This window comes from Elaeis guineensis, chromosome 13, assembly GCF_000442705.2.
Source record: "Elaeis guineensis isolate ETL-2024a chromosome 13, EG11, whole genome shotgun sequence".
Classification (NCBI taxonomy): domain Eukaryota; kingdom Viridiplantae; phylum Streptophyta; class Magnoliopsida; order Arecales; family Arecaceae; genus Elaeis; species Elaeis guineensis.
In genome coordinates, this window is record NC_026005.2 from 6298832 (window position 1) to 6323050 (window position 24219).

Consider the following 24219-nt stretch of genomic DNA (forward strand, 5'->3'; position numbering starts at 1 on the left):
TAAACCTTCAAATATCAGAAAGTAGACAATTAACACTAACAGCATGAACTCTTCATTTGCTTATCTAGTTAATCATAATTTTTGAGTCACCTTCCAAAACAAAATGAGATGCCCAAAGAATAGTAGGGGCATAGATGAGAGCTTCCAAGCCCCTCCCAGCTTGATTAAAGGAACTTTAATACCATATATATATGTTTCATTTGCAGCCACAAAAAAAAAAAAAAAAAAGGACTGGAATTTTGGATTAAAAATCTGTTCCATCATTAATTCTATGATCAACCATACTGTTATCAAAGTTAATCCTGACAAAACCACGGGATGGAGGCTCTCAAGTGAGGAAAAAGGTAGACTAAAAAAAAAAAAAAAAGCCAGTCCACGTTTCCTCTTCCATTTCTCAATCCCATTTAATCAACTTTCAATTCCATCTGGTTTGTCTGACTCAATGTACCTCCAAGAGGTATCAATACGCAACTTCCGCTAAAAGTTCAAAATCGAGAGAATGATGGACCTCAGCTACATTAACTGCAGGAATCCCAATAGAAGACATAAGGACTACATACCAAGAACAAGAATCATATGGGACGGGCACTATAAAATATCATAGGAGATGGACCATGCAAAGATCGAGGGGAAGTTTGCTGCTGCACCAAGCCACCGCCATTAACATAAGAATTCATAACATTATCTCTATTTTGATTGTCCAGTATCTATAGCCATTGGCGAAGAACAAAGGATGGCAGTTGATCATCATTAGCCCAGAATATCCAGTGCTGAATAAAAATAATCTTCAACACAGCAACCTATTCGACCACAAAGGAAGCACACCACTCGAACATTCTCAGATATAAACTATTGCCAGAGAACAATCCTCTTCCCCTCATAGGACGGCATCGTTTAAGAGATGAGGTAATATCCACTTGCAAGCACACATGGGCATAGCCAACCTTAACACGGATGATTGGTGAACTCATCCATAGGCGTTGGTTAGGAAGCGACCGATAGGCCCATGGCTCAACAACATAGCTGGTGATTAACCAAGGACTCCTTGTGAGAATGATATCACGCTCCAATTCAGTCTAGACCAAAAACAGATGATGGTCTTCCGCTATTGAAAACAAAATACTTAGACAATCATACATCGTCCGTTCACATAAATTGCAAATCCTGCCACCTGGGGATTTAATAATTGTAACCAATCACAGCAAGAAGCTGCTGGCGAAATCAATCGATTTGGTTGCTAGCAGCATCATCAGCATCCAATATCAAATTTGGAAAACGATACGGGCGAAGCAACCAAAAGGATCTTAAAAATTTATTCAAATTTCAGAATTCCCAAGAACCTTTCAATCAATTCAGTGCAAAATTTTTTCAGCACATATGATTTCCTTCATTTGTATGATTCTCAAACAAGTCTATATTACATGTAGTAGTAATCAAGAAAATTTGTAGCTGCAATAATACAAACAAATATACTTCGATCAAAATCGAAAAATTCAAAATTTTCATCCTCAACGGACAGGCATAATTAAATATTCAACGTATGAATTGCTGTTCAGCTTCTGAAAAAATTTTCCTCTGATTTGTAAAGATGTAGCTGGCCGTTGGTCATGATATCAGCCCGTCAATTTCCTTAATCGTTTCTCTGCTGCAAGTGCAGCCTTGTTTTGTGGTTCGAGAACTAGAGCATGCTTAAAATCTGGAAGGAAAAAATAAATTAATTAACTAATCAGGTTCTTTGCTCATGTAATAACAAACTTTTGTGAAGCAACGGCTGTCATTTACTTTTTAGAAGTACAACCTCCAGCAAAGAGCTAAAACTCGCCAGTGTGTGAATGTGCATAAGATTGATGGTATTACTGATGTTTGACTTATTGCATGCACAACTAATACCCTGACTTACCCAATAATGAAAGGAAACTCTTACAGGCTATAGGTAAAACAGATATTCAAATATAATTCATGCTCAGGCTAATTATAATAGGAAATCAAATCTAGCACTAGAGAAAGAAAGTCCACATTGCTTCTGTGCGGAGATGGATGCACAACTACTTGGACCACAAGGCTGCCCTATCCATTGGAAGCTTTAGACTAGTTAGTAAGATAGATGGTGGTCCAACTGCAAAGAACATCCACATTAGCGTACTTAAGGAACAACCAAACCCCATAAAGTAGCATGTAATTGCAAGGGGGGCAATGGGGAAGCACACGTATGTTTCTTTCTTCCACTGGTTCTTTTTGCATGCTATCCTCAACTTTACTAAATAGTAATTGATAAAATATTCTAAAATACACTTGAAACTAGCTGCAGACAGTGATCTATGGATTTCATGCTCCCTACTGGTATAAAAAAGAACAACCGGAAAAGCAAGCAAGTCTTCCACTACCTGAGGCATTTCATGTGCATATTCATTGGGAGAAGATTTTGCATCCATCCAAGTAGGGCTGGCAAACAAGCAAGCTGTTTAAAATTTCGCTCAGGTACAACTCACTCGATCATTATGCGGAACAAGCAAGCCAAGCTAGTCTCAACTAACTCGAGCTAGGCTCAAATTAAGTCAAAAATATTAATATATAAATAATTTTTATATATTATTTTAATCATGATTATCTATATAAATAGTAGGTAATATAATTCTCTTTTAATTATTTATTATGAATAATACAGATTATGTAGAATAGAATGTATTAAACTATAGGATTAAAATACAACTAGGATTACTTCAAACTATATGAATAAAAATCTCAAATGACTCCCACTAGCTCTCCTAAACAGGCTATTCATGAACAGCTCAAGCTCAAATATGAAACGAGCCAAGCTAGAGCTAGGCCCAACTTGGCTCGTGTTCAACTCATTTACACCCCTACATGCAAGCTAATTGTCTGACACCTTCCTTCAAATCCATGCACTGTAAAATTCTTTAATAACGCAGATTAGAGTTATCCCCTTATCTAGACCACAAAATAAATCTAGTTTACAATTTCTGATATACCAAGTCAACCATTCCATTAAATATGTCAATTCCATTTGTATTTCATGCCCACATGATAATACTTGTTAATTCATAAAATTCATGTATGTCTTGATTCAAAGTTTCTGTTAAGCTTCCAGCATTATAAATTCGCATTTACCAGGTATGGCTAAGCTCTGATTGTAGTGTTGATTACTCAAAATAAATCCAGAACTCATAATTTTGGAAGGTTAATGAGTGTTAATGATGCTGACATAATGCCCCAATATGTCAGCCCGACTGACTAAAGTTACTTTAGACCACATTGAATACAAGTTTACCTTCAGGGCCCGTTCTTTTGCGGATAAAAAATTTGCGTGAGAATCCATACTTTCCTGGGTAAATATTTCCTAGACAATATTTAGATAGAAAAATAATTTACCTATGTTCTTTTACACATAGGAAAGTGGCTTCGGAATTTGTTACCCATGTTCTTTTACATTACTACTTTCCTGGATAAGTTGGTAAAATTTATCCATACTTCCCATGATATCCCTTATGCTTTTTAGATTTGACTAAGTTATTAAGCATTGAATGATGGAGACATTGAAAATGAGGATGGGCATTTTAGGTACAGCATTAAATGCCTACTTTACTGGTTGATGGAAAATGATTTAGCCACCCTCTGGATGGATAAAACTTTCTCCCATTTTATGGGTAAATATTGTCCATGGTAAAGTAACTTATCCATCTTCAAAAGTGTGAAAACATGGGTAAGTTGATCAATGGCAAAATTGACCAACTTTTTCATGATATTTACCCACAAAAGAACGACCCTTAGTAGTCAAGTCCATGTCAAACAAGAGATAGTGATGAGTCTATGTTTGATCTATTATGAAAAGGGCCATAGGTTGAATGGTCATAAAAGTAGAAAACTAATGACACTTGCTAAACCAGATCAGGCCATGTTAATTACATGTTCTCATCCGAAAAATTTTATGCTTTTCAAACTAAACTTATCGACCAAGTGACTCACAATCTCATCAACTTCAAGGTGCAAATATAAGTTTAACACTCCGCACGTGTCATGTGCACCAACAGAGTAGAAATGACTGCAGATCACATAACCCAAAAACTTGGTTGGTATGCTGATCCCTGATTGCAAAGTTACATTAGTAGAATTTCATTTAAATTTTGTCATGCATAGAAATTAATCCATAGATCAGTCGACTTAAAAGAACTCATTATCTTAAATAGGAGGATGGGCCTTGGCACAACAGCAACATTGCTATATTGTGATCTGGGTGTCATGGATTCAAAACACACAAACAGCTTCTCCACATGAGGGGATAAGAATGCATACATCTAACCCTCTCCAAACCCTGTAGTGGCAGGAGCCCCATGCACTGGGACACCCTATTTTTTCCATATCCTGAATGGAGGTGCACCATCAAATTGCAGCAACCATCCAAATGGATATGGGTTATGACTATTTGACAAAGAATGTGTTCAAAACATGACCAAAATGTATGTTTCACGCTTAGAAATCTATTTCCTAGAAAACAGAAAAGTAGAATCCAAGACGTAATGCACAGTGCATCTACATACATTTACCTGGCACATGCAAGCCTTCCTAGGCCCTCCTGGGCTAGTCTGCTACCTTTTTCAATTTTTAAAAGAAGTGATTGGTATTTGTCAGCTATTTGTTGGTAAAGAAAAGGGCTTAAAGGAAACAGAAGTTAGAAAAACTATTCAATATAAAAGTTGTTGTTTTGATTCATTAGTACAATCTTCAGTGATGCCACGCACTTCCATTCCACATGTAAATGTTGCTAACTGCACTTCCTCAATGGTGTTTTTAATAATACATAAGACCAACCTTTATCTAAATATGTTTGAAGAATATGCAATCCATACTAAGACAAAGGAATCCCAACATACGATGTGCATTAAGTTCAGAAACAAGTCAGCTATTATGCATCAAATAATAGGCAATGAGAACATTTAAACAGAATTTTCATTTTTTAAGTACTGGGCATGATACCTTGGGAGGAGAATTTTTCAACTATATAAAACGTCACCAGTTTAAAATTTGGAAAAAAAGAAAAAAGGGTCTGGATATGATTAAATGTATCCATTCATGCTACTAATATGTATATACAAATTCATTTTGGCTTTTATCATGAATTGCCACTAATTCTAGTCTATGTTAAGAAAAAAATCTTCTCAAAATGTCATACAGGCATCTAAGTGCAATGACACTTGGATTATTCTACTATCACAAAAATCAAAATTCTGATATTAAAAATATTCATTTACCTGACAGTATAATTCAAGTTGGCATGATTGACAGGCCAATAACATAACTCACTGCATTCCTTACTGCTGTATTGCACTTCTACAAGGTATGCATGCATGGCAATGATGGTGTTTTATGGCTGTTAATATGCATGTACACATGACTGCATCTAATAATATAAATATTCCTCAGATTCTCAATTGGAGATAGGCACAAACATCATGCATACAAAATTAGAACCAACCATCATACCAATGTAACTAGCTTGATATTGATGGAAAAGAATGTTATTTTCCAATAACAGAAAAGCCGATGCTAGACTGCTAACCTTGGGCAGCTTCTTTATAACATAAAAGCATTTCCCTAGCCGTTCCTCGCCTCAGATATGCTTTGACGTTCTGATAACAAAAATTGGCACGTAACCAATTAAAGAAATAGTAACAGAAGAGAGAGAGAGAGAGAGAGAGAGAGAGAGAGAGAGAGAGAGAGAGAGAGAGAGAGAAATTAGCCTCCTGCAGCAATAGATCTCCCAAAGCATAATGAGTAATAGAAAAGGCCATTAACCTCAAAGTTCAAAATGTAACAAGTAGCCACCTAGCTCGTAGGTAACATGATTGCATTATCTCGTGACTTCTTGAAAAGAAAACAGTTTAGAACTAAATGATAAGCACAATTATCAAAAATTGCCTTTTGAAGTTAACATTCAACTTTGATTTTAATAATGGAACTCTTAATAGACCCCTTCTGGACCAAATGACCCACACAGCCCTGTCGAGCCCGGAGACCTTTGGACAGGCTTGAGCCAAAGTTTTAGGCCCGACAGGCCAAGCCATGCCTGGAAAATATGCCTATTTAATAAATTGGGCTGGGCTTGTGCTTGGGAATTAGAGCCCGGCCCGACCATATCTTTTTCATTTTGCTTGTGTTATTTATCTATGTCTAATGCGTTTGTATATTTAATTGACAATTATTGTTGATATGTGAATTTAGTGGGACAATAAACATGTTGCAGGTTGTTGACAATATTTAACCATTAATATTTAGCCATTTTCTAAAATATTTTTGAATATTTTTCAATATTTTGAGGAAAAATTTAAAAATGATCATGAAGCCTGACAACAAGTCCAAAGCTCGAAGCTCGAGTAAGAACTAGGCTGCCAAAATCGGGTCTAAGAAAATTGCATTGACCTTTGGACAAGTCTCAATCCGAGCTAGGCCCCACCTGGCACATGAACAGTTCTAACTCTTCAGAATAGAAACTAATGCATTGCTTTGACAACGATTTTAGCTTGTTTGACAAGCACACTTGAGTTATACAATGAAGTTAGCTTAGTGCAAATATTTGTATGATCAAATATCAAACACCACAATAGTTTAGTTTTTAAAATAAAGCAGTTCCAAATCCAAGGCATATTGTTCTCCATACCACCTAGTTATTAACTATAAAACTTAATGGTTACACATACCAAAGTGGAGGCACAAGTGCATATATGAAATATTTATCAAATGCTTAAACAATAGTGTCAAAAGCAAACTGTAGTAGGGTAGGGGGATGGGCACGGCAGGGTAAGGGGGATGGGGGCTTACAATTGACAAAGGCATGTTACAATGCCTAAAGAAATGATACACCTCTTCAATGGTCTATGATAGGAATACCATGTTTTGAAGTCATAGTCTAATCTTGTGTTTGGTTGGGTCATAAGAGGATGGATGAATGAAGTTGGAAAGATGGACGGCCTCCACCGTTTGGTTCAACAAATTGCAAATTGCAAAGAGAATGAACCAAAAAGGAGTTATCCATCCACTCTGGCCCACCCATTTGCATCCACCTAAATTGGGAGGATGCAAGGAACGATGGATGGAGTATCGATGGGTGAATTTTTGCATTAAAATATCTCTCATTAATTTTTTTAGACAAAACGATAATATTTCTTCACTTTTTCATTCATATTATTTATATATTTTTATATGTACTATTAATCATATACTATTAAATTTTATTATTAATTATTTTAATTTTAGTACATAATTTCAATAATGATAATTAAATAATTAGAATTATATTCCATTTCTCTATTTTTTTACTATTTTTTAATTAAATATTTATATAATATTAATTAACTATTTAAATTAAATTATAAACTAATTAGTTATTTATATAATTAATTTATTAATAATTAACTTATAAAATTACATATTAAGTTAAATTAAAATTAAATTAAATACTTATATTTTTTTATATAATATAAATTATAAAGATTATAAGTTTATCATTGTTTACTTATTTAGTATATAAATAAGTATTATAAATTGATGATAGTAATATTTTAATCAAAGGATAGTCTAGTAAAAATGTTATACAAATACTATCTATCATTCTTTTCGTTTTTCCTATACCAAACAGAGGGAATCATTTCCATCCATCCTTGAATATTTCACCAAACATATGAAAGAATAGATGAAAAATCCATCCATCTTTTTCCTCATCCATCCTTCGTACCAAATAAAAGGTAAATGTGTCCACTTTCTATCAAAAGCATAACCTCTTTCGGATATAGCTTCTCATACCAATCTTCTAAATTTCTATTCAAACATTCTAAAGATTAACTAATTAACCTTCTTCTCACAATCCTTAAGCCAAATATGGAACCCTCATTTCGTGAGGTCAAATTTGCTCCTCTTTTGCACAGCCAGAACCTGTTTTTCTTCAACTTATCCTCGGACATGGCTCAATTTCACCACTAATATTCTTAATATTCTGACAATGGGACATGAAAGCAGCTGATATCATAAGAGCCAGTTTACCCAATTACAACAAAAGCATTGTTCATTTCTTGATCATATGATTGAGTTCAGCACAACATTTCTAACACTGCTGCCACTTCATTTCATCTTGCCTCGCTTCTTAACACAATATTCCTGATACCAATGCCACCATACTTAATCTTATGCAATCTTTAATTCTAGTCCTACATTAGATGACCTCAAACTTGATATCTAGGTTCTAATGATACATAAAAGAATAGGATTAACAACCTGAACACTCTAATGTTTTTTCTCAAATTATGTCACCAAATACCAATCACCAGAGACCATATCACAAGACTCTTGACAATAGTCCAAGTAGAGATGGTCGGCAAGAGTACCACAGTGAAAGCATTTTCTGCCAGAATCACATCCAACAATGGACACAAAATATAGATGAGCCAACCTCCATGCCATGACTATGGAGAATGTGCAGAAAACAAAGGATAATGACTGTGCCTAATTTAAGTTAGAATGTCTCAATTTATATCCTAAAAAAAGAAGAAGAAAAAGATGGCAGCAATTTATGAAACTGAAATAACACATTCTTGCAGCCCTCTTGTAATAACATTCTTGCAGCCCTCTTGTAATATATGAATGTGACAAATGTATCCTCTATAGGGGGGAAGTCTGAGTATAGACCAGCATCCCATTGTTCACATTCCAATTTTTTTTCTCTTGTATTTTTCTTTATTAGGCATCTTCATATCATCAAACTTTGGAATGCATGGATTGAAACTAACATCACCTTTCACAGAAATATTGAGCAATGAATGGTAGCAGTGTTCCAAATAAACTCCACTCAACTACAACCTTAATCCCAATATAGTTGGAGTCAGCCAGAAGCAGTGGTCCAAATACTTCCCAGAAATCCAATTAGAGACTAAAAATAGTGATAACATTTAGGGGGGAAAATTTGATCCCATAATTTACTTCTGCAGAACTTAACTCCAGGCCCCCAAATGTCATTTAACAATCAGGGCCTGATGACCAAAACTTTACTCCCAGTCCCTTGTTTGATAACTATTTAACTTGAGACCCTGGCTTCAGTATTAAGGCATAAGTATGTATAATTATGTGTAAGTATGCATAAAAAGGAGTAACCATGCATAGATAATGCGCAGATGCATATAGAATACACCCCAGAGACTAAATGAAACACAGGCAGGCCTTCATTGTCAAACCAAGGGTTGGTCAATTAATTTCCCTGACTTTTCTAGTGAAAATACTACTATTCCGAAAAATAAAGAGTAAAAAGACAGTGTATCCAAACTCACAGATGCATAGGCTCAAAGGATTTTTTTTTTTTTTTTACAAACTTATTATCACCTTTTTATCCAATAAAATTGCTTGACTGCAATCTGCTTCAGCCTGCTGGAAGCTGCACAGGATCGATAACAGTTGTTCAAACAAATCCCCGGTAATGAGAAATTTATTGACAATCATGAATTTATAATAAACAGCATGTACCTACCAGCCCAGTTCTAGATAAGCAGCTGCTCTATTGCAGTAATATGTTGCATTTGTACCATTTATTTTGATAGCTTCAGAATAGAAGTTAACGGCCTTGTTCCATTGCCTTCCCTTGAATGCAGCGTTTCCCTGTTCAATAAATTTGAGAACAATGGACTACTTATGAATATCAAGACCAATCAGAAAGCAGTTTCAAAATGCAAAAATGTGCTACACAAAGTAAACAAAAACTTAGGTACTAATTCATCTCTTGCATATTGAAGAAGAGACTACACATTTGTGCCCTTATATTGGTCAATATAATACTCAGTCTTCTAACATTGACCATCAAGCTTTATTCTTAAAGATAAAGTTCAGATGTACAAGTTGACAGGATTTCATTCTTGCCTCCTTCACCAGGTAGCTCAATGCATGTCATCACAATTTCTTTTGAGAAATTATGCATCCAATCATAATGAAGTAGGTTAAGTGACACATAAGAAAGAAATTGCATTAATCAGTTTCCTGATTCCTCTTCCTTGGTTTGCCAAATAAATGTCATAGACTAGAGGAAGGCCCTTGTCTAAGAACTGACAAGTTTATATGCCATAACTATAAGGATTGAAGGAGTCTAGGTGAAGAAAAAGTAAGCAAAAGCCTTAGAGTGTATATCTTAGGTGCCGTTTTGGCATCACTTTCATTTTTTCTATTTCAAAGATAGAAAAATGGAAATTCTGTTTTTTGCTTTTCTTCTAATTTTTAAAAATATAAACATGCTTTGTATAGTCGATTTTTTTTAAAAAAACACATATGGGAATGGTGGCAGACCTGGTAATAGTGCAAGCGATGTTGGTAGTGGTGGTAAAAAAACATGAGTTTGTTGTTTTTGGAACCATCGAAAGTAAGAATTTCTTACTTTCATTTTTTCAAGAAATAATGAAAATAACTTTTCAAAAATAGAAAATGGTAACAATAGCACCAAAAGTTTTTTGTCTCAGTTTCTATAATTTTATTCTTAAAAATATAAAACAAGAAAAAAAAGCAATGTCAAACAGGCCCTTAATTATCACATATTAGCCCAGACCAGAAATCTTAAAAACTGAAATGCATGGCCACTCTCTTACAGAAGTAAATGAATACACAGCTGCGAGATTATCATGCACTCCAAAGACCAAGAATACAAAATAGCATGCAAGCAAATGGTCTAATCATGCTGAAATTATTGGAAAGATGAAAAGAAACTAGCATCATGTTGCACTATATACATTACACATGGTAAAAGAAATGAGAAGCGAACCTTTTCTTTTAGTAATTCTGATAATTCCATGTCCCCATTGGTATCTGGTGTTGGAACTGAGTTGGAAGCAATGCTAATTTGTTCTTGGAGAGATGAATATATATCCAACACAGTATCAAGAAGAAATTTATCCGCTCCATGAGATGATATAAATGAAACAGAAATTGGAAGGCCATCATGCTTCCCTAATGGAACAGTAACCTGCAAATCCAAACTAGCAAAATATATAAGCAGCATATCATAGTAGAACTGGTTACTAAGTAATGAAAGAATTAGCATTTTCGGAATTATTCAGAATGATAATTCAGTTAGCAATTGATTATGTTCAATACAACCAAATACCTGACAACAGCCAGACATTCCAGCAATGCTCAACAATGCATACAGTCGATCTTCTAGCTCCAGAGGCATTTTTTTCTTAGAATTGCGATTGAATGGAAAATCTGTTGTTGTGGGAATTACTAGAATTCCATCATCCTGAAGAAGAATGTAGCAAACAATGATAACAAAAACCAAAAAAAAAAAAAAGATTGAATTTAAAAAAATGAAAGAGATCGATATACTTAAAACTTCAATAGATAATAACAGGCAGGCTGCATATGCATGGATAGCTAAGCATTATAGTATCCATTATTCATTACATACTAAGCAAACCATGCAACATACATGGAAGACAGCAAAGCAACCATGCAACATACATGGAAGACAGTAAAGCAGCATGCAGCATGAGACAGAAAATGACGAATAAGACCTTAGACATTGGAAAATCAATGTTGATTGACTGGATCAAAAGAAAGCACCCTCCACATGGTTTTCCATAACAGCAGCAACAAGTACAAATCAAGGGAGACAGAAACATGCAACTGCACTGTATGAGAATTCTCAGAGTGCGTGTGTGTGTGTGTGTGTGTGTGTGTACACATATACAAATACATATATATACGCCATCTAATTCTCAAAGTATATATATACCATCTAATTCTCAAAGTATGAGAATCAAGGGAGAAAAAGCAAGCTGCCCCAGCACAGCACTGTATGAAAACCAAAACAGCATCCACAACATGCCAAAGCTTCTTGCCTTCGTAATGAGTTAAATACTATAACAAAAACAAAACAGCATAACTGCCAACATGCCCATCAAAAAGATTACCTGACCATCGCAAACTTATAAAGATGATACTGAGAAGTTGTCCTCAAAATCCCTCCCTCAATGGTGTTAAGATAAATAAAGTTCAAACAAATTACAATACATGAAAGATCTGTATCATTTTATGATGATAAATAAAACATTATTGAATTGGGACCCAAGATCAGAATGTGTTATGCATGGCAAGGGAAGGTACTATAGATGAAGCAAAACACTGGCCATAAATCATTGCTGTTATAATGCCATGAAGGTATCATAACTAATAACATGGTTGGAAAGCAAGAAAACTAGACAAAATTGGCCACCAGAAGTTCTGGATTCACAGTAGACTTGCATCACCTAGAGACATCATCTAAGTTAGAAAAGAAAACCACTTTGACAAATATAGTACTAATACTGATTTTTTTAGACACTATAAGTTAATCTGGGATATCCTATTGAAAGGAGAATGAACTTGGGAACAAACCAAAACCTAGTTGGTCTTCTAGAAGTTCGTAAATGTGTAGTTTGTACATGTTCATATTTGCGCCAGGATGTTTCATGGTGCTGTTTGTTATTTCTCAATCCTAGTGTAAGCACAACACAAAAAGGAATTAAATGACCAGGAAAATTCCTTTTTAAAGTTACCATTAATTGAATAAATATTGTAAGTCTTGGTACCAGATCCCATAGTTGTACCATACTAGCATGGGTACATTGCACCCCCTACCAACACATGGTGTGCTATTGGAGTCAAGACACCACCATACCATGTTCCAGTACAAAGTATGCTGAGCCCTGTACTGGCCAGTATAGATTGGAACCTGAAACCTTGAAATCAATCGAGGAAAAATAACTAATGTCAGCTTAATTTGGGAGGACTATGAAGATATTTGACCTCAGAAGATGATAAAAATGACAACAAGTACAAAATGTATGCTTGATTGAGAAGCAGCTTGGTAGCATCATAAAGATGGTGCAATTTCTTTTTCTTTTTTATTCATGCATGTGCACACGTGTCCAAGTGTCTGGAAAAATCCACTAAAAATTGGACAAATAATGAATAATGAGCTAGAACTATGCTCCTTGAGTTCATTAATTTGATAAAATGCTTGGTAATTGTTTTGTCAGACTTGATAGATATCATATACAAGTATGAATTGTTTCTTAGACGTGCAACGTGATGACATCATTATATGATGGTATGAAACATTAAGCAGTGTCACGTAGCATCACAAGCATCCTAGCTCAAGATTTGGGGTGTCCAAGTAACTCTGGATATCAAAGTGAGGAGCAAACTAACGCGTGGATTATAAAAATCTGATTTAAAAAATTGATTGAGTAGTTTAAAGATGAAATACAATGAAAGTTGGCAATTGCCAAGAGGCTTAAAGATCAAGTTCAATGAAAATTGGTTAGATAGAAATTGTTTCTACATTATTCAGAATTTAGAGGTTCATCAGAGAGAAACCAGATCAGCTACCGAAAGAAGGATGTACAACAGTTCTTCTGTAATTGAAAACCTTATGCCATAACATCATGTCAACTCCTGTACACTTATGTTATTTTTCATCATTTTTAAAAAAACACCTTTTATCTATCAAATTAATTATTAATACTACATAGAAGTATGGAGGAACTAAGAAGGGTAATGACAAATTGTGGCTAAAATTGGAAGACATGTCATAGGTATCTATCCTATAAACTACAAAATACTATGACAAATGAAAGAATACCTTCAAAAGGCTATTAAGTGCAGCTCGTAGTTCCATCCGAAATTTATACAATGATTTGACGTTCTCATGTGTGGAACCCACAGCTGCAAGAACTCGAGTGGAGATATCAAGACCTATCCTGGGTTTCACTGTGTTAATCCATTCCTCATGGTTTGTTTTGAATTCATATCTGGAAAGGCAATTCATTTGTCAGACTGGAAATGATACTCTCCTAACAAAGCTTAATTGCAAAGTTATCAAGGCTCCAAGAAAACTAACATCCAATGAATGCAACAAACCCTCAAATGAACAAATATATCTAGATGATACCAAACATAAACATAAAGACATGACACACATACGTATTCTGTCTATGTATGTATATCTGAACATATATATAGATATATAAGCACCCTAGCAAACCCATGTCCACAAAACCCACAATAACCAATTGTAGCAATTAAATTGAACAAGAAAATACATTATTGAACTTCGATGCAAAGTCTAGTTGTCACTCCTTAATCTTTATGTAAAAGTACATTATTTTTTCTCTCCATTTACCAAAGTATTAATTTAAACTTAAGAGGACTAATCAATCCATCCAGTCACAGCCGTGATAAGATGCACAAAGTTAAGGGTTCGCAATGAAATTCGACATAAAACCAAGTTTCATAACAGAATAGTGACTATTGTATATGCTGCCTGCTCAGGTATCTTTGTGCCAGCTTAGAACTTTGGTTGACTTTGTCCATCTTTCATTTTCTAAATACATTATCTACATGATTAATAGAGGAATCCAGAACAACTAATGGAACTCCAAACAGTTGTTCAGGTGGCCTCTATTACATCATTTATGTCACCAATAGGAGACTTTTCACACGCTTCCAATGTCAAAAAATATAACTCTTGCTGGATAACTTACAGCTAATCTGTTATCATTCCTTCATGGACATTTTACGTAAGGATGACACTCAGGTAGATAAAGAAAAGAAAATGAAAATTCAGAAATGGTTAGCATCATCATGAGGATGTTCATCCAGTTAGGATCTGCCCCAATTTCAAATAAAATTCTGATGGGTACTGAGTTTGGCCGCACCTGGCATGTGGAGTTCCTTTTTCCTGACCTAGTCTAGTCTGGCCAGGTCAGTTCAGATCTAGTTGAGTGTACTCTAATTTGTCAGACCCCTACATGACACAGCTAGAAAAATGGGTTTAGGTTTGCAAGCGAAAACCAACCTACATGCCCACGTTTTGGTTCTTTTGGTTTTAGTAGGGTCAATTTTGTAGCAGACATAGGGCTACTGGAAATTAGTGCTTCAATTTTAGTGATTTTAGCATCCCTCAATTCTATTAACGATCAACAACCAGGTTGTGAGCTGTTTTATACATACGAGTACACTATTATACATAGTGTATATTTGTTTGAGCCAAACCACTAAACGTCACAACTCCAAAAATGGCATCGACAATCTGTTCCTATGCAAACACACCAAACTATCTAAATTTGCAAAAGGCTTTTGCACAATCTTGTTACACATGATGTCTTAATATGTTCCACTTGTGATGTTAACACAGTCAATAAATTGAAACATTAGCACATGAATATCTTGAAAACAGACCTCAATATGAAGGACAAGTCAAATAATTTGGTACACTACAGCATTCAACTTTTCTAAATGTCACCCTTTCTGTAAATGCATGACAACCACAAATTATTCTGTAGCTTAACACCCTTAACAACATGTTGGAGCAGCAATGTGACACAAGGCATACATGAGTACTATAAGAAGATGACAAATTCCAAAAGATTAAGACATTATTTACAACCTTTCAATCAAAACATAACTTTATCAATCACATACCTCTGTAATAATATCATAACAGTAGAAAGAGCCTTTAGAGTGGTCATTCCCTGTTGCAATTTTGTAGATGGTTCATGGAATTCCTTTAAACTCGGTACATTTGAAGCAATGTACTGACTAATGTTCATATGCTTTGGAGTCTGGTCTGCATAATCAATGTAAACATAAATAATAAATCCATGATTTCCTTCTGCCAAATATTTAACGTACATTTTTTTTTCACCAAGACAAGGTTAACAAATTAGCTCGGAGCTCCCTAAACCAACAACATGGCCATGTACAATGAAAACCAGAAACTGTTCCAATAACTTTGTTTATACATTTTTTCCCCAGAATGAGATTAAAAAGTACACTACAAGCCTAGAGCTTTGTCCGTCTGAACCAATGAATGTGATATAACAATATGGACATGTACACTTAAACCCAAAAATGCAAAATAACAACATAAGCATGTACACTTACACCCAGACAATGTTTCAGTAGCTTTGCTTATAACATGCATTGTTTTGTGCTTTGGAACCTTTAGAAACTGAAAACAATCATCAGCAAATATAAAGCGCCTCATTCTTTTAAGCCCCACCGGAGATGCTTGTAATAATATATGCCCAACACGATGTAAAACAGATGGATCCCGTGCAAGCCATCCTGAAATACTTTCCAAATTTTCAAACATGAGACAAATGATAATAAAATCAGGGAATGTTTAATAAAAAGATATCAGAAAAGTAATTTCACTGATGTTTACACAGACTTGGAAGGAATTTTAAGTAAACCATGCTCAAAAATATCTTTTTTTTCTGAAAAAAGACAGGGGAATAGCATTTCAACTACCACAAATATTTGAAAATGGTCCATTTCTGTAAAAAGGAGTTCTAAGTTATATATCTCCATGCCAATGTTCCACCAAGGTGAAAGAAGACGGACCAAAATAAAATTCTAAAAGCAGTAGCCATAACAAAGTAAACTTTTCTGTGCATATGGAAAATAGAAATAAGATAATATTGTTTCTTCTTCTGTATGACTGGAGAGTAAAAATCTTAAAAGAAGTGTCAGAGTTTGACAAGGAAGCCTTGCCAGTCTACACAACCTGGATCCTAAGGCAAGAATTTACGTCCGTCAGGGCTACAAATCACATATGCTACATAGTGCTAGATGGACATCTAGTGCTTCACAGTCTTGTCATATACTTCTAAGCTGACATCTGAACATGGATCAACTTCATTCTATATCTCTGACTACAGCACACCATGTCATGGCTCTCAATGCCATGAAGGTATAATACATCGTGAGTATTCCCAAGTCCTTGTTCAAAACATTGACAGCACAATTTCCTAAAACTTTAAGGCCACTCAAGTAAACAAGTCCTATACCTATATAGTTTTCAAAGTGAACAATTAGAAGAAGACATTATCAAAATGAGACAAAATGATGTCCAATGATGGATTACTTGGTCAATAAAAGTGCAAGTTGTTGTTACACAAAGCTTAGCAATAGGTTTGTGTTTACACCACATGCCGACCAATGACCATAGTTTGTAGACTGATCAATAGCAAGCCTCTAAAGGTCATCCAACGTAGACCGAGTACTAGTGGGTCTTTGGAAGGAACATCTTCTGTAGGCCAAATAAGAAGTTCTGGAAGGATGTCAACCTTTAATTAAGCACCAATGTACAAACTAAAAACTCGATCAACAGGCCAAAATACAAGACCAGCAGGCCAAAGCACATGGCAAGCCAAAGTTGTACTCGGCCAGCAAGTTGAAGTACCTAGCAGGCCTAAATACTCAGCCAGCAGGTCAGAGTTATACTTGCTCGATAGACTGAAGTACTCAACTAGCAGGCCATAGTACTCGGCCAATAGGTCGAAGTTGTACCTGACCAGCAGACTGAAGTACTCGACTAGCAGGCCAAGATACTCGACCAGCAGGTCAAAGTTGTACTCATCCACTAGCCCAAAGTTGTACCCGGATAAAAAACCAAAAACTACTAAAAGAATGCCAACACTGGCGAGTACCAGAGATACTGGCCGAATACCAAGGGTGCAAACTGTAGGGGTGAGAAGCCATCAATCTAGGATGAGGCACTTAATAGAGTGGAACCCATGAGGAGGAGCTCGCGAGCAGTTGCCACTACCCAAAATGTAGGAAGAGTAACTGGCCAGTAATTACCACAACCCAGAATATAGTAACGGAAGGTTAACCGCCATGCATGGCTATAATGGCCCACGTAGCGCAAACCAGCAAAGACAAATATCAAACTAAGTAGTGACACCTATCTTACCACTACCTAGAATGTAGAAGTAGTTGCACTACCTAGAATATAGAAGTAGTAGAAGGAAGGAAACTGCCATGCATAGCTACAATGGCCCATATGACTCAAATCAGCAAGAATAAGTGTCAAACTAAGTAGTGACGCCTATCCATGTAGCTAATAAGAGTCACTTATAAGTATCACTTATAAGCAGCGATGCCTATCCAAATCATTAACGCATTTTTATATTGTGTATCTGTTCTTTTTAATTAATATTATCCTTTGTTTTCTCTCTGTTTAGTTACATAGTTACTGCCCTTTGAGCAGGCAGCATCCTATAGTGAAAATCCTTGAAAGTTCAAGGCAGTATGATCAACTGCCACTTCTCCATCTTTTCCAATTTGAACTAGTAGCACACCCATGCATTGATCTGGCCAGTATCTTGGTCTGACCCCTCTTGCATCCACAAATGCGAGCAACAAATTGTGAAAGGAAAGAAAAAAGAAGAATTAGGTCACCAACAGGGGAACAGATAGATAATTCTTATTGCCATAAATCACATAACAGACAACTGGTCCTTCAATATGAAGGAAAAAGTAAACTAGCAATCATCATACCCAAATTGCATACAACAAAATAAACATGAATCCCAACAATGGTAACAATAAAACAAGATCAAAGAAGACACGAGCATTGCTATTCTTGGACCTATGCTCATGCCTACCTATACATCTTATCAAAAAGGAGTAGAAGCTGCTTGGTGAGATAGCAGGCCATACCAATAGTATCTAAACATTGCGAGTTTGTCAATACTCCAATAGAAGATATAATCCCATGGGAAGGTCTAAATCCAAGAACGTCACAAAAAGATGCTGGAATTCTTACACCTCCAATTGTGTCAGTACCTATGCAAACACAAGTACCATCAATTCATCCGAAATTACAAACTATACATATGTATTATTCCATCATCTCCAATCAGAAAAAGTAAACTAGACAATCTTGCTAGTGCAGAAAGAAGATATAGAAACTACTTCATATCAAAGATATAAACTCGTTGAAGATAGAGCGACTCATGACATAGCAAACCTGCAAAGTCACAAAGAACTAGCAAAGAAACAACAACACAAGTTTTCAAATAAATTGATGTTAGGATAATAACTGAGCAAAAATATTTCTTTTGCACAGCAGTTACAATTAGATTAGTTTGTTACTAACTGCCATAATATTCATAAATAAACCACAGTATTGCTTTGTGAGATTTCATAGTAGGCTTCCTACTCACCAAGCCATGGTCATCTAATTTGCAAAATCACTAGGGCATTGTGCTACTACATAATGTACCAGTTTGTGATGATGCGTGGCTTTAAGTGAGAAATGAGCAAAAAAAGAAATTACTCTAGGGGTTATTAGAAAGCTAATTCAGCAATGTGATCTATATCGTTGTCTCTCTCCTTCTAGCTCTTCCCTTAAGTGTTTATAAACTCAATTCCTGCACAAATGACATTTAAAGACCATGTTCAACAGGCAATATTAAGTCCAAAATATATAAGTTAATCGACCGAACTTCTCACCCTACAAACCTATCTGAGAAAAAAAAAGGTGCAAAAGGAAATAAAGAATTATGAACTTAAAGCAAAAGCCAAAGAAATTGGAGAAACATGTAACCATTCACCAAATAAAAGAAATAAAAGGAAAATTTATGTTAATAAAGTTGCAAAAGTGAATTGGGACATGCTGAGTTTGATTACTGCATTTTTCTTAAGTCAGAAAAAACAAAAGGCACTGAAATGACATGACTACCCATTCAAAGCCTCATGAATGAATAATCAGTTGGGATTAGAAATCTTATTACACACAGCAATGAGCTAAATATAGAAAAAGATCCACTATCGGACAAGGAATACATAGAATAAATGTTTGATACCATAAAAATGTGAAGTTATAGCAGAATTTCTGAGCAATAAATTACAAGAGGAGAAGTCAGGAATAACACGGTAACTTTGTAGAGGAAAGAACCTGGTAAAATATTTTTAAAAAAATCCACGATTACAGAGTATAGCAATGGCTAAGATAAAAAGCTATCAAACAAGTATCCCCGGCTTAACTTGGAAGAACATGCATCAGAAAAAGAATTTGCATGTTTAGAACAAGGCATGAAGCAATATCACAAAAAAGGGAGGATTTAGCTGCCATTGAGGCAATTATATTTAGGTACACTGCCCATAAGAAATAAATTAATTAATGAATTTCTTAATCCCGCAATGATGGGAGCATATTTAGGATTAGTAGTATACCAAGAGCAAAGTCAACTAGTTCAGCAGCAACAGCTACAGCAGAGCCGCTAGATGATCCTCCAGGGACCAGCGATGGCAATTCTGGGTTGACTGGGGTCCCATAATGCAAGTTCTCTCCTGTGATACTGCAATATAAATCATGAATGAACTAAACAGATAAGCTTCAGTGGTTACCACTTAAGACATGCATAACAAACTGGTAGTTACCTACTGCCAAATATGATAATAAAGTTCGTAACTAACAATAGAAAGAGAAGAACAAGCTGCCAAAGATGTCTAATGAATGTAACATACCATGAAGTCTGATTACTCAAGAATAATGAGGACACAGAAACAAAAGAAAATAGCTGCCTAAAGAACCCCTTTTCCAGATGCAATTGATACAAGGCAGAAAACTTTCTTCTAGCTATGTTTCAAATCCAGAGATTGTGCCGAATAATGAAACATTCCTGCACCTCAACAAGGCAGAAAACTCTACCGCATTTGACACAAAGTCTGGTGGTTGGTTAAGGGGCATCCTTCCTTTCAAAATTCAATAAACCTCATGTGCTTACTAGAAAGCTAAAACATGGAAGACAGATGCAAAACAATGGAGTGCAAAAGAAAAACATAAAACTATTGATTCCAAATCTAAAAAGTATACAAAGAGGCAGGGCAGGTGAATAAAACCTGGAATAAGATAGATGGCTACAGAACCAAATGTGACCATTATAAGCAAACCAATACCAGTGATAAAACATGATTCTAGTTATTAGAGATAGAATAGAAACTAAGAAGCATTTGGATGCCCAGTTACCCTACCCCATGATATCTCATGCATGGGAGCAAATATACACTCTTTGAATCAGCTGATGACCCAAAGCCAAAGAAGTAGGAAGGATAAGAAAATCATCTGCCCTGCGATCCAAGATTTTTACAAAAGAAGAAATCACCATTTAAGTGAAGCAACATCCCATATATTTGTGATTAGAGATCACTCCAACCCAATCACCATACAATTTTCTCTCCACTATTACTACACACATGCTCAACATAACATGCAAGGAACATTCCTTATCCAATATAAGACAACCCAATGGTAACACATTCAAGCATCAATTCACGCTTCTATTATTACAGTGAGACATTATGTAATATGTGTTGTTTATCCAGTACATAGAAACTTATCTCCATTTAACTCCCAACCGTAGCTTTTAATAATTTACACTTTAGAAATTCAAAAGAAACAAAATATAGGGTTGCATATCTTCAATGTTCTCAAACTTATTAATGAGGTATTGAGGTATGCTTAATGTATCACTATCACATACGTATAAAAAGTTAAATGAGCACAGTAATTCACCAAAAAGTGGTTTTGGAATTCAAAAAGGTGTTCTTTCACCCTTATTCATGGAGGATCTTGCACTCGATTCCTTGAATAATGAGTAGATCATTAAGATGTTTCATAAGCATTTAAAAGGAGCTTTTTCTTACCACAAGATACGGAATAGCATTACGCATTTTACACTGCCTCGTATTTTACAGTTTAAAGTCCTTAGATCTAGAAGATGTTTATGGTCTGATGGCCTCTAAGTTTATTCAAAATCATTTACCAATTGATTGTATTCCAACCTGATGAGCTTAAATAAAAGAGGAAAACTTCCTTCTAGACAATCAAAAAATAATAAACAAAGCAGTCCCATATAGACCAAAGGTGGTTGCCCCAACAACCAACAGAAGCACGATTCCCTCTCACCCAGCTAGTTGGTCATAAGTATTTACATTGAGTTCCAATTTTGTTCCTTTAACTTTCAAAACCTTAAAGCATCAAAAGATTTTCACATACTAAAACCCAATTAACAAGCAAGCATCTAGATTGAGAAAAATGTTCAACCAAGAATCTAAAAACTGACATTAACCTAAGACTTTTCCAAAGACCAATCTTTTCAATTGAAGGAAGCAAACATTTTGCTGTTGATTAAACAACAAATTCAAATTTTTCACTGTTAAATTTTCTTAAAATGAAATTCAAATATCTTGACTGTTAAATTCCAAAAGCAAAATACTAGTGAATCTCCAACCACACTTATTGAATACCTTATAAATCAAGATAAAGATTAGGTACGTTCTAGATAACACTGCCAAATCTGGATTGCATAAAAAATATGTGTTGGTGGATGAATTAGAGGGTGGGCCTTCCAAGAATCTAATATGAACCAAAACGGAAACCAAAAACATATGTGAGTCCAACCTAAAGATTTAGCCCCCTGAATACCATCTTCTTCATGATAAACTATGCTTAAGCATAAATCACGTTTCTATACTTACAAGTAACATTGAGGGCTGAAGTACCATCACGTTTCTATACTTACAAGCACAGCAGTCATGTACTGGCACAGCATGTAATAAAGCATACCTCATGCTGACTTACAGTTCATTGGTACACCTTGGTATTGCACAGTGTGCGCACCTCATTATGGCTTGATCTTTGAGAAGCCCTACTGCACTATAGTTGGTTCTTCAAACATTGGTATCATCATGCATACAAGGGCTATATTAGATCCAAATGAGACAGAGTGCATTCTAAGTGACCACGGCTGTCAACAATAAGTTTGCTATTTAAACTTCAACTGATATGAGTGGAAGACATGATTTTAAAGCACACCAAAACAATGGAAGAACTACTTGGACTACGAATAGAAATGGCCTCATTAATGTTGATCCATGGAAATCAAATAATCCACTGCAAACATCATTTTTTTTTTTAACAGTGTCTTTCTCTTTAATATGAACACCAACAATTGATTTATTCAATTTATCTGTAGTGCGATAGATTAAATACCAAATTGATGCTGTCTTGCAACTACATGTAATCACCAACAAACTGTGAGTAATGCTAACAATAGTCCAGGCATACTCAACAATGACAACAGCAATAATCATTTTGATCAACAAACTGACCCATATGCCAATTCATCCATGACCGTCTTCCCGACACACGAAGCCCCATTCTTCAGAAGCATTGACACCGCCACAGCTGTCCGATTCGCAGGCTCGTGTGTCTTCTTCCAATCCGGATTCCCAAACCCGGCAACATAACCCTTGATTTCAAAACTGCAAATTTTCATCACCAACACCAATGAACACCAAAAACGAAAAAATAACCCGATCAAAGGAAAAAAAAAAAAAACTGCAAATAAAATTAGAAAGAAGCCAGGAAGAAAAGGGAAGAAAGACGGACTTGTCGCTGACGGCGAAGTTGAGGCCGGCGAGGGGGTGGCGGGCGGCTGGCGGTGGCGGCTGAGGGGAGGGAGCGAGCTCGAATCGCTCGACGAAGGCACCGAAGTATTCGATGGGAGGCGATCCTTCTCTCGATCCCCTCCTCCTCCTCCGGCGAGTAGCCTCGGCGAGGATCAGGACGCCGGCGACGCTGATGCCAAGGACGATCCAAACCTTGGTGCTGGAGACATTGATCTTCCCCAGCTTCGGATTCTTCGAGAACTCCAGCTTGATCGATTTGAGAGAGAGAGAGGGAGATGCGTAGGGTTTAACGAGGGTTTAGAGGAATCGAGAAAAAGACGGGAAGACAAAAAGGAAATATTTTTTTCGTTCGCGGTGTGCCAGGGTATATGCTGTGAGTATTATGCGCCCGCTCGCAATGATGCCCAAGCAAAAGCGAGCCGGTGCATGATGCGGCCTTCCATTAAATCCGATTGGATGCTGGTTGCCAGTTTTTTTTTTTTTTTTTTTTTTTAACAGATAGTATCACCCATCTAATGTAAAAACAATCCAAAAAATCAATATACATAAAATTTTATAAAATCAGTAGTCATCATTCTGTCTCAACAATCAATCATCGAAGTATTCAATAAAGATAATCAATCATCGGAGTGTTCAACAACAAAAATCGTCACTCAATCTGCTGCAATGTGTATCCACATTTATTTTATTTAACAAATATAATAAATATAAATATTTTTTAAATATAAAAATTTATATTCATATTTATTTTAAAAAATATAGATATAATTTGGATATTAAAAATATTGATATAATTATGGATACTATAGATTAATAAATAGATGATAAATCAAGTTAATAATATGTTTATATAGTTGTATATTTTTTAAAAAATTAATAAATACTATATAAAATTATATAAAGTTATATATAGATGTAGATATTTGATTA

General features: G+C 35.5%; 1 protein-coding gene across 1 annotated transcript; it reads right to left on the reverse strand.

Annotated features, from left to right (window-relative positions):
• Positions 1 to 1474: 1474 nt before the first annotated feature.
• Positions 1475 to 23581, reverse strand: LOC105056855 (outer envelope protein 64, mitochondrial). Its single transcript, XM_010939188.4, has 13 exons — positions 23270 to 23581; positions 22990 to 23142; positions 20050 to 20174; positions 18532 to 18657; positions 15967 to 16149; positions 15505 to 15649; positions 13664 to 13832; positions 11144 to 11278; positions 10802 to 11002; positions 9527 to 9654; positions 9382 to 9433; positions 5576 to 5645; positions 1475 to 1696 (listed from the first exon to the last, which is right to left on the reverse strand). Exons 2-13 carry the CDS (start codon positions 23049 to 23051, stop codon positions 1614 to 1616), a joined length of 1479 nt encoding a protein of 492 aa, XP_010937490.2. The 5' UTR covers positions 23052 to 23142; positions 23270 to 23581; the 3' UTR covers positions 1475 to 1613.
• Positions 23582 to 24219: the final 638 nt, after the last annotated feature.